The 12593-nt window shown below is 44.2% G+C and overlaps 1 protein-coding gene across 11 annotated transcripts in view; it reads right to left on the bottom strand.

Annotated features, from left to right (window-relative positions):
* Positions 1 to 12593, bottom strand: part of LOC308237049 (myomegalin) — a 158824-nt gene that overhangs the window by 102971 nt on the left and 43260 nt on the right. For 6 of the 11 annotated variants that reach the window (XM_080647417.1, XM_080647415.1, XM_080647414.1 and 3 more), the window contains exon 4: positions 6370 to 6480. The exons of 3 other annotated variants lie outside the window; for them this stretch is intronic. In XM_080647417.1, the coding sequence (XP_080503543.1) occupies positions 6370 to 6480 (111 nt within the window). Of the gene's footprint in view, positions 1 to 6369; positions 6481 to 6712; positions 6810 to 7234; positions 7281 to 12593 lie in introns of those variants that run through there. 2 more of the 11 variants (XM_080647413.1, XM_080647429.1) reach the window with 2 other exon arrangements.

Here is a 12593-nt window from a genome sequence, read left to right as displayed (position 1 = left end):
GTCCCTCTTCCCCACCCACCAGAAGGATCTGGGGGTTCCCCACTGTTTAAAGCCCATCAATGGCTCCTTATCATCCTCAGGATAAAGTCTACACTCTTTAAAATGGCACAAAGGACTGTGTCCTGCATACTTCAAAGCCTGTTCTATATGCCTACCACTTCAATTTATCAACGCAAAACCACTTCGATTCTCCACATGAATCATGCGCTTTCTTGTCTCTAGGCTTTCATTTCCGGCAAAATCCTTTTCTTTCCACGGTGCCATCCATCAACTAACTTTGTACACATCTCGGTTTTTGCTTTTTACCACACTCCTTCGCTTGTGTTTTACGATTTTGAACCCCCAACTTCTAGCAGAGTCCTTAGAGTAGGTATCCAATTAATGTTTATTAATGAATGAATGGATAAGTCCCAAAGCTCTCCATGATCTGTCCCCTGCTTACCTCCCAGCCTCACCTTCCCACCACCACAAGCCTTACCATGTGCCCCAGCCATACTGAAGACCTGGCGTGTGCCAACACACAGTGCTTTTTCATGCCTCCGTGTTGCTGTACATGCTGTTTCTTCTGCCTGTAGTGCTTTTCCCATTCCTTGTTGTGTCAATCACCTTTCAAGATTCAATTCAAACTTCACACACTTGGCAAGACCTTTCCTGGTGGATTTTATTGTTCTCCTTTGTACTCTAGACCCGTGGTCGGCAAACCGCGGCTCGCGAGCCACATGCGAATCTTTGGCCCCTTGAGAGTGGCTCTTTCACAAAATACCATGGCCTGGGTGAGTCTATTTTGAAGAAGTGGTGTTAGAAGAAGTTTAAGTTTAAAAAATTTGGCTCTCAAAAGAAATTCCAATTGTTGTACTGTTGATATTTGGCTCTGTTGACTAATGAGTTTGCCGACCACTGCTCTAGACCAATATGTTTGTATCTCTATGGAAGCCCTTATTATATCATTTTTTAAATTTATTTGTTAGTATCTTTCTCTACCAACATCAACACAGTAGCTGGCATATAGCAGATAATCAACAGATGTTTGAATGAATGTGTGCAAATGTGAGTGAACAAATGGTCAAGGGGATACTGCAAATAAGGGAAACATTTGAGACAGGAATTTAGAGTGCCTCCTTTCAACTATCATGCTATGTCTATAAGTGTGTAAGCCTGGATGGACATAACTAATACTAAGAAGGGGCTTTGTAATAAGTTCATGCAGAAGTATAAATAGGTGGACGTCGTAGTTAAGGGGATAACTGAAAGTGAATTAGAGTAAATCAGGCTCCGAAGTTCATCATCGGTGCTGAGAGCTCACTGGCCTTGTGGACACCACAGCTCCAGGTAGGTGTAGGTGAGGAGGGAGGGAACGAGGATAGAATGTGGCAGCCTCTCAATCCCACCGGACCCTTGTTTTCCTCCACACTCTTAGGAAAATCTGTGAGTTCGCTGCAGCACATTCCTGTACACTTTGCCTAAGCCCGTCTCTCCCCTGAAACTAAGGAAGCAGACAGGATCAACCAAAAAGAGATAAGTCTTAAAAACTTTTTTTAAAGCTGAATTTAGAACCAGACCAAATTATATCAGAAAATATTAAACCAAGATGATAAAACATTTTGAATTATAATTAATCACAGTCATAATAATTTGTATACAAGCAAAGGACTTTGTACCATTGCTAAATAAAATATATTGTTAAAAAAAGAAATTTAGCCCTGACTGGTTTGGCTCAGTGGATAGAGCGTCGGCCTGCGGACTGAAGGGTCCCAGGTTCGATTCCAGTCAAGGGCATGTACCTTGGTTGCGGGCACATCCCCAGTGGGGGGTGTGCAGGAAGCAGCTGATTGATGTTCCTAACTGTCTACCCTTCTTCGTTCCTCTCTGTAAAAAATTAATAAAATATATATATTAAAAAAAATTAAGCAAACTCAGCCTTTCTTATTTATTCACTCTTTTTTAAAATTATATTTTTTATTGATTTCGGAGAGGAAGAGAGTGATGGAAACATCAATGATGAGAGAGAATCATTGATTGGCTGCTTCTTGCACGCCCTACACTGGGGATTGAGCCCGCAACCCAGGCATGTGCCCCGACCGGGAATTGAACGGTGACCTCCTGATTCATAGGTTGACGCTCAACCACTGAGTCACACCAGCCAGGCTGGTTCATAACTCTGAACTACTATGCCCAGTGACAGTTGAATAGCAGAAATGAAAATCTAGTAGGCAAGTAAAGTCAATAGTCTGTTTGTCACAATTTTAAAAACCTAGCTGCATGAAGATGCTATGTATAAACTTCAAAATTTGCTCAGGAAAAATATCATTTGATTTCAAAGTTGAGAAACCATAGCTCAGAGAAATCAGGCAGTTTCAGGGCTGAAGAACAATAGAACACAACTCTGCCAACTCCCATCTAAAGGCCAAATCCACTTTAACCTTCTAACGTCAATTATGCCAGATTTAAACACTGACTTTACCTGGCCCAGGATGATAACCGTCAGCTTCTCCTGATATTTTTGTTATTGGATCTGTCAGATTTTAAATTCCATTCTTAAATCTTTTTTTAAAGCACCATAATAATAAACTCACAGCAGCTTAAACAAGTAAGTAGCTATCATAAGGCGAAACACAGTGGATTGGGTGTTTTCCACACAGCAGTGGATTTCATTAATTCCAGGGCAGAACATATTCCTAGTGGTGGCACACTCAGCTATAATGAGAAGATGCAGTATTAGATAATCAACAACAACGAGGAAATCAACAAGTTGCCACCCAGAAATTATTGGCCAGAGCAGCTGCAGTCCAGAAATGCCAACAAGCCACCCTCTGAAGGAGTGGGCCATACTCAGCTGTGGACCAGTTCCAGCACTTTCTCACTTTGCTCAGCTCCAGAGTCAGGAGCTAACAGTACTGCAATGGTTTCTTCTTGGGAAGACACATTCAAAACGGTCTTCCCCAAAAACTGAACCTACAATTACTATTTGCTACCAAGAGGGGGCAGTGGCACCTAATCAGGTAGATATATGCCCATTTTTTTCTGTGCTCAGGGTAAGCAGCCTCTTTCTGTGTTTTTAAATTATTTACAAAAATTGAAGCTAAAGGATAGTTAAAAGTAACCAGTCTCACAGAACCAAATTTTATGTATAATTTAATACTATTTTATTAGTCCGTAGGTAGCATGAGTCTTAAAATTACTTCTGGCCAAAACCAGTTTGGCTCAGTGGATAGAGCGTCAGCCTGCGGACTGACAGGTCCCAGGTTCGATTCCGGTCAAGGGCATGTAACTTGGTTGCAGGCACATCCCCAGTAGGAGGTGTGCAGGAGGCAGCTGATTGATGTTTCTGACTATCACTCTTCCTTCCTCTCTGTAAAAAATCAATAAAATATATTTTAAAAAAATTACTTCTGAATTTTCTGAACAACTTGAAAGAGAGAAACCTTTAACTCCTTTATTTACTTGCCTTGCAGTTGACACGTCCAGGTTTTTATAAAACTCTCTTACATCTTCTTACAATTAATTAAAATCCTTATGAATTATATCTATTTTTGTCTCTCCCTTAAGCAACTACATAAAGGATGACTTGCCACTTGGAAAGCAGGCCCCTCTCTCCAGTCCTTTTCTCCTCAAGTTTCCCGTATTTCCCTCCCCTGCTGCCATCATGGTAAAAAGCCTGTCTGTCTCTCCTAAAGACAGTAATTTTCACTCCTAATACAAATATCTCAACTGAATCTGAAGTAGCGGAGATGTGTAAAATGATCAAATACTTACTATCCACAACAGACTTACATTACATGTTTCGCAAACATTGGTTTTATTAAGAGAACCATGCAGGCAGCACCCAAATTATTGCAGATTCTGACTCAGTTGGGTGTGATTTAATATTTTTACTCCATTTAAAGAAGTGTCCTTCCAACACTAAAGAAAAAACAAGCTAAGTTTGGTCACAAAACAGGGCTCTGAATTCCCATCTGAATGACCTGACTGTGTGATGATGTAATGCATATCACCCTTGATGTCTCTTTGCCAACATGGCTGTTACTTCATCCACCTAATCTCATGGAATCATGATGTGACTAACAAGGATGAACATAAGACACTGGTGGGGCCCAAGACAGGCCACCCCAAAATATCCCACAATGACATATTGATTACTTTGAATTAAAGTTCCCTGACAAGCAGCTGGTACCAGAAGGGCGTCTTGACCCTCCCTTGTCTCACTTATTGCAGAAAATAAATCTCCCAGGTGAAAGGTGAGTTAACTCAGAGCTGAAAAGTCTGCATGACAAATCCTGGTGCCTCTTTTCTAGTGATTAATAATGGCTTTATGTATTCTGTTTCCCCAATAAGAGCATTTGAACAAAAGCCTTTAGTGTTTCCCAAGTCACAGACAAATGGGATGAGTATGTGACAGGTGGAATGAACGAAGATTTGGTGAGAAGGGAGATCAGGGGACCCAGTAGTTTGAGATCCCTCCAATCGTGTTGTCCAGTAGCTGCCTGACTTCACTGTACTTGACATTAGGAGGACACAGAGCCATGTCTGTTTCCTAAACGGGACTAGTGGCGACTTTGGTCGAACAAAATGGTTGTCACCTCTGCATGTGACAATGTGCTGTGACCACTCCCTCCCCGCCCCCACCCCTCAGCAGTTCCTTTAATCTTAATCATGCTTCTCCCGGACAGCTGGGCCTCTGCACAGCCCGCCCGCAGTGTTCACTGGAGACTATCAGAGCAGAGGGTGACAACAAATGATTCAAGCAATCCCTTGATTCAAGCTAAAAAAAAAACAAAAAAACAAAAAACAAAAAAAAACACAAACCTTTACCTCAAATTATCTAAGAAACTATTCTTCCTTCTGTCTTGCTTTGGGGACAATTAAGAGAAAAATGCTCCAGTGAACAAATACATTCACTATTTCTACCCTGAGGCAAATACTGCCATTTACCCTCTCCCCTCTCTCTTTATCTTTGAGCCAACAACCCTCACTTGGCAATATCCTCCTTGACCCTGGTGGCTCCTTGAGGCACATCACTAGCCATGTAAAAGCTGAAAGGCGAATCTAGACCAGTTTCAGGAAAATTCAGAGTAAAACATGGAAATCCAGGAAAAACAGACAATGGGGCTAAATCCCCCCCCAATGTAGCGGTCCACATTAGTTGATTTACCAAATAATCATTTACCAAATAAGCAGCTTGAGAACCTCTGGTTCAACCTAGCTCCTTCTCTCAGGAGGCACCAAGATTTGTCATGCAGACCAGCTACTCCTCTGACCAAGACCCTATCTAGCAGCCTGTGTAAACAGCTGGAGATTTAGGATCTCTGATAAAGTCCCAGGCGACCAGCTCCAGGTCACTCAGGCCACTTCAGCACCTGCACAGACACTAAGAGGGCCGTGGAAACCAATGTTGTGGAAACCAGTCAGGACGCTTAATCCTTGTCCCCCACAGCCTGATGTCCTCTACCAAGGTGCTGTCTCATCTCACCCTCAACTCAGCCAATCCCCACCCTAGTCACTCAGCTGTCAATCAAGACAGCCCTCTGGTTCAGGGAAGCCACCCTTTCCCCTCCCCCTCCGCAGGCCTGCCGCTACCTTTTCTTCATTCTAAGCTTACCTATTCCTAAGACTGAAAACGCCTAAGATTCTGTCTTTAAAACTATTCTACATAACTATCTTCAAAACTGAGCATGAGCCCAGCCGGAGTGGCTCAGTGGTTGAGCGTCCACCTATGAACTAGGTCAGGGTTCGATTCTCATCAGGGCACATGCCCGGGTTGCGAGCTGGATCCCCAGTGTGGGGCATGAGGGAGGCAGCCGATCCATGATACTCTCTCATCATTGATGTTTCTATCTCTCTCTCCTTGTCCCTTTCTCTCTGATAGCAATAAAATATATTTTTAAAAAACTGAACATGAATTTCTCAAGAAAAAGAAATGCTCTCCGTGGCTGCCCTGTTCTCCGCAGCATCATTCTCTGCCTCCACGGGGCCAGCCAGCGCTACACGCAACCCTTCTCTATCGAGTGTGACACCTGGGAACTACCAGCTTCAGAGCCACCTCTGGGGCTTGTTTTAAAATGCAAATTTCCCAGCGTCCCCACTGGTGACTAAGTCAGAATCCCGGGGTGAGGCAACAATCTACATTTTAACCAGCTCCCAAGGCGATTGTTCTGCACAGTTCCACACACACTGTCGCGGTTTGAGAACCTCTGGTTCAATCTAGCTCCCTCTCTCAGGAGGTGAACTGGGCTTGGCCAAGGTCACGCACGTTAAAGTGAGCCGTCCAGGCCTGGAACCCACCTCCCTCGCTAGTGCACACAGCGCGAGCCAGGAAGGGCCTGGAATATCAATGCGCGGCGCAGCCCCGCCCGCGCCCCTGCACGCACTCACCCGCTTGTAGATGTCCTCCCGGCTGGCCTCATACTTCTGCTGCATGCGCTCCTCCAGGAAGTAGATGCGCAGCTTGAGGCTGAAGTTCTCCTTCTTCAGGTCATTGAGGTGCTGGGACAGAGTGCGATATCCATTAGACATGGTGGGCTACCCATGGGGAGGAGCATGCCCAGGCACCCCTTCACCCCAGGAACGTGGTGCGGCTGCACCGAGGCATGAAGCGAGCGGCCGGGGTGCGGTGGAGGCTACGGCGACATGGCCCTGGTGGCTGGCGCTCTCGGGGACTCGGGACGCGGGGCTCACTGGTCTGGGTGCTGGAGCGCAGCGCACTTTCCTTTTTTACCTCCGGGAGATATTTGCGGAATCCCTGACAGAGGAACATGCTGCGTGAACTCAGACACACACAAGTGGTGTAACCTGACTCCAAGCCAGGACTCCAAGCTGCCACCCTTCCAGAGCCGCCCAGGCCCAACTGTGGGCAGTTAACAGCTTCTGGGGAAAGAGAGGGGGGGTGACCCCGAGAAGCTTCCAGGAAATAGGGAAGGGGAGTAATTCAAGGTGATGGTAGGGCTACGAAAAAGAGAAGGAAATGAACGGTGTTTGTGCGGGCGGGGCGGGGGGGCGGGGCGCAGGAGTGGTATTTAAACTCCTGGTGGCTGATTTGCGCGCACACACACACACACACACACACACACACACACACACAACCAACGGAGTGTGGCCAGAAGGAAGAAATGAACAAATGAACAAGTGGACACAAAATGGATATCACACATAGACAGTCAAATAGCCCCTTTAGGTCAAGTGCAAATCTTAAAGAGCTACTAGCCAGAGGGGTCTCTCATTTCCTCGGATGATCCCAAACCTCTAATCAGTGCCTTCACAGTTTTCTCCCCTGACTTTTCCATCCCAGCGTTGCTTAAATCAACAGTCTTTATTTCCGTGACACACACCCCCTCCCCCCGCCATTATACATCAGAGTCAGCCCAAATTAAACAGCAACCTTCTCGGTCACTGGAATCTTTGCAAACTCTGTTTACCATTACACAAGCTCACAAAAAGGCAGGGTCAGTGGGATGAGGGAGAGAGAGGGTGGGCAGAGGGGGGTGGGAGGGGAGGGAGGCGTCAGCCTGGAGCCCGGAGATTTCAGCCGGTCCCTGGTTCTAACTCGCGCACCTGCCAAGTGGAGCCAGCACTCATCACCAGATCCTGCTCCTAGAGCAATTTAAGATCCTTGAATGACAGCTGCAGCATTAGCAGGAAGTGTTATTTATACCACATCACACAGGACACTGAAGGTCACTGGGAGACACACATACCAAACACAGGTTCTTGGTTGCAGTAAATACTCGGTTGAAAAAAATTAATATTCACATCCAAAGTAAAGAAGACTAAAGAAAGCTATACTTAATTCAAGTACTCACTTCCTCCCCAACCTACCTGTTCTTCATTCTTCTAATAAGAACTCTTCATCTCCGGAGTCCCTACCAAGTAGTATGTTGGGCATGAGGGACAGAAAGGTGAGGACAGTCCCAAACCTCAAAGAGTTATACGGATATAGATGTGTGTTTTACACTATAATCCTCCAAGCTTGCCACACTTTTTACATTTTATACTGCAATCCAGCACACATACATGAATGAAGTGAAAGCTTCAGAAAGTAATGTTACCACTGACACAGGAATTTTAGGGGTAAAATAGGACAGGTTTGGGAAATTTTGGAAATTAAGGGGACCATGGAGGAAGCACAGGGCTGCAGAGCAGCAGAAGGTATATTTCCATAGAATAGGGAAGCTGAAAAGTTGCAACAGGTACATTTCCATAGAATGAGGGAGCTGGGAACAGCAAAAGGTCTATATTTACAAAATAAAGGGGAGGAAGCCCTTCATCCAGAAGGAGAAGAAGAAAGCCCAAAGGGAATAGGAAAATAGCAAGGAAGGAAGGGGAAGAACTTCACATGTCCCATGTGAGGTTTGACCTTTGAGCCCAGGAGTTGCTATAGTAACCAGTCTAAGGGAATAGTGACCAATCAGAGGAGATATCAAGGCACCAGGATCTGCAGCCTTTATAAGCCATAGGGAAAAAGAACTCAGTGGGACCCTTTCCCTCTCCCAACGTGGGAGTCTGTACTTGTTCTTCAATTAATCTCCACCTTTGCTATACTACTCTTTGTCCATGGATTCATTCTTCAATTCTGGCGGACAAAGAATCCGGGTTCCAGTCCAAAAATTCCGTTTCACCACCACTATATGCGATGCACACTGATGTTATCTGTTCTATTTCTCTTTCTGGGAGTGACCCACTGAATTGATGCATTTACACACTGACGTTTCCACCTGAAGTTTGGAAAACGCTGACTCTATGAGAACCCAGAAGACAAAGTGGTTAATTCTTATTGGGATGATGGCAGAACACTTCATTCAGAGTTGCACTTGCCCTTTGCTTTGAAAGACAGGAAAAGTTGGAGTGGATCAAGTGGCCTCAGGAGGGCATAATTTGAACTGAGCATTCTCTCGTATCGATTTGGATTATAAGTAGTCAACATATTTTTTTACTATAGACCGTTGGCAACTTAAGATAAAATACTCATTTTTAAAAAATGTAGACATTTAAAATCCATGTAGTTATTTTCGTTATATCCATGCTCTTAGAATAAATGAATAGAGTTCAGGAAGAGAAAAGTCTAAATTAAAACTCAAGAAGATCCGTTTCTGGTCCCAGCTTTGTTACTAAATAGTTGTCTGACCTCAGAAGTGCACTTCTCCAGAGGCCTACCTGTCCTCATTTATAAAATGAAGTGGTTGGAAATTAGGTGATTTTTAAGGCACTTTCTCAGTCTATGCTCCAAAAGGGATAACCTAGTTCTTATCACCTCCATTTGGCACATGGGGAACCAGGATACCAGATTTGATTAGTGTTTAATAATGTTTGCTATGTCTACTTGGATTCTTTTATCAAGTGAGATAATTTAATGAAAGCTTTATGAAAAGTAACATTGCATAAGAATGCAGGGTATTCTTATCCAACTTAGATATTTCTTTCTGCACATTAATGCCTATTTCCTCTTATGCCCTGTGGTCCCTTGTTCTTCCATCTGTCCCCTTTTCTGGATTTTGCTGCTCCTTAAAGTGAGTATTTAAATGATGGTTAGTCCTTAGCCTTCTGCTTTTTTTTCTCTTCATACTTTCTCCCTTTGAGATTTTATCCACTTTTAGGGCTATCACTTCTGTCTCCTAAACAACCCCCAAATCTCTAACCAAGTCCTCTTACCCAAGACCTAGCCCTACACATCATACTCTTTGCTAGATAGCTCAAGTGAATGTCCCATCCTTACAACCAACCTCATAGCAAAAACATTTATAGAAGTCTCCTATCACGTCTGCCAGAATTAACTTTGGTCATCTGCTCTGTATTACAGCTAAAGCGATGTTTTCAAAACTCAGATCTTATCCTGTCATTCTCTTACTTAAAACCCTTATCAGGTATCTCATCCCTCTTAGAATGAAAGGAAAACCCCACCATCATCTTTCCTCAAGACACCCTGTCTCTGATTATACACACACACACACACACACACACACACACACACACACACACACACACGAGGCCTGGTGCACGAAATTTGTGCACTGGAGGGGGTGTCCTTCAGCCCAGCCTGTACCCTCTCCAATCTGGGATCCCTCTCACATAACCGCATGCCTGCCTGCCTGCCCAATCACCCCCAACTGCCCTCCCCTGCCAGCCCGGTTGCCCCCAACTGCCCTCCCCTGCTGGCCTGATCACCCACCACAACTGCCCACTTGCTGGCCATCTTGTGATGACGTGGGGGCAGCCATCTTGTGATGACACGAGGGTGAGATGCCACCTAGGCTTTTATTAGTATAGATCAGAGATGAAGGGGGAGGGAGAGAGATAGAAACATCAATGATGAGAATCCCACACTGGGGATCCAGCCCACAACCTGGGCATATGCTCTGACTAGGAACTGACCTGTGACCCCCTGGTTCATAGGTCAATGCTCAACCACTGAGCCACGTTCACTTTTTTCAGGCCCTAAATCAAAACCCACCCAAACAAAGTGTTCCCTGCTTCCCAGCCTAGAAAGATTTCATCATCTTTTGAGTTCCTAAAGCAAATATTTGCATTTGGCAAGTGCTCACATGCTGCTTCATGATATTGTTTTCCTGTTGTCTTGAAGGATTGTTTACACCCTTTAGAGCTACTTAACTCGTGTGTTTGTTTCTCCAACTAGTCTGTAAGCTGCCCAAGCACTTACATGTCTTTCCACATTTACTTCAGTCCCACTACAACTGAGACAGCCTCTCCAGTAACATTCACCCCACTGTACCTGTTAATGAAACAGGAATTTTAGGGGTAAAATAGGACGGGTTTAGGGAATTTTAGAAATTTTAGAAATTAAGGGGACCATGGAGGAAGCACAGGGCTGCAGAGCAGCAGAAGGTACATTTCCATAGAATGAGGGAGCTGGGAATAGCAAAAGGTCTCTATTTACAAAATAAAGAGAAGGAAGCCCTTCATCCAGAAGGAGAAGAAGAAAGCCCAAAGGGAATAGGAAAATAGCAAGGAAGGAGGGGGAAGAACTTCACATGTCCCATGTGAGGTTTGACCTTTGAGCCCAGGAGTTGCTATAGTAACCAGTCTAGGGGAATAGTGACCAAGCAGAGGAGATATCAAGGCACCAGGATCTGCAGCCTTTATAAGCCATAGGGAAAAAGAACTCAGTGGGACCCTTTCCCCCGCCCTACGTGGGAGTCCATTCTGTGGGACTCTTTCCCTCTTCCCACGTGGGAGTCTGTACTTGTTCTACAATAAATCTCCACCTTTTCTATACCACTCTCTGTCTGTGGATTCATTCTTCGATTCCAGCAGACAAAGAATCTGGGTTCCAGTCCAAAAATTCCCTTTCATTAACAGTCACTTCAACCAGACCAGGGTGTTTTGAGGATGTAGTTTGTGCCTTTGTATTCTCATGGCACAGTATTTAGGAAGCAGTCCCTAAATATCTGTTGAATTGATGAATAGATGAGTGTTCAAAATGTAATTGAATTTTGCTAATTACATTTGTTAAATATGGGCTCGTTTGCTTATATAGTTCTCACAACTTTCCAATAATATAGAAAGGTTTGTTGCAATAGTTCCAAAGAAATCACATTTGCTAGAATGATTACTGTAGAAGAATGATGTTTTGTTCACTTGAATTACATGCCCATCTTGAGCTTTCTCCGGAACCCCAGTCCATATCTCACTTCCTAGCAAGAGATTTCCACCTGAATGCAGACATCTTGTACTTGAGATATCTAAAACTCCTGATCCTTCCCAGTGCATACGTTCCTTTCTCACTGGACCCCAATATTTAGTAAAAACTCTATTTGCAGTTGTTTGGGCCAAAACCTTTGAGTTATTTTGTCTCTTCTTTCTCATACACACCATCTCATCTGCTTGTAAATCTTACTATTCTTACTTTCAATGCATCTATATCCATTTATATGTGCAGAATCCAACTATATCACCACCACCACTGGCACCTCTACCACTCTGGCCAATATACTTAGGATCTCTCCCCTAAATTATCTGAATAGTCCCCCTTAACTGGTCTCCCTGCTCCTGCCCTTACTCCCCTATAATCTATTCTTAGCACAAGAGCCATAGTGACCCTTCTAAAATACGTCAGATCACTCCTCTGCTGGAAACCCCCACTGGCTTCCCATCTAATTTAGAGTGAAACATGGAATAGTTTCATTAGCCCATAAGGCCCAAAGCCCTACTTAATCTGGAGTCTCTCTCCTTATTCTGTCTTTTACTTTCTTCCTCCCCCTACACATTCTGCACCAGCCACATTGTTTCTCTTTGCTATTTCTCAAAAGCAGTAAACACACTCCCGCCTCAGAGCCTTTGAGCTTGGTGATCCTCCATGTGGTTTGCTTTCTCTGTATAATTAAAACTGTAACTCACTCTGTGCCTCACCCCAGCACTCATATCGCCATTGTTTTTTTTTCTTCCATAGCACTATCATCATCTAAAATGTACATATTTACTTATGTATTTTGTTTCTCGATTGTCTTCCCCCACTAGCATATAAACTCCAGGATTTTTGCCTGTTTTGTTCACCAGCCAAGAGTGGTGCTCAATAAGTATTTGCTGGATAAAAGAAGGGATGAATAGTTAACACATTGTGGACCAGTAGTTTTATTCCTAGCTTTACC

Source organism: Plecotus auritus (genome assembly GCF_963455305.1).
Source record: "Plecotus auritus genome assembly, chromosome: 12".
NCBI lineage: Eukaryota > Metazoa > Chordata > Mammalia > Chiroptera > Vespertilionidae > Plecotus > Plecotus auritus.
Note: the sequence above shows the minus strand (reverse complement) of the source record. Positions and strands in the feature narration are given on the sequence as shown.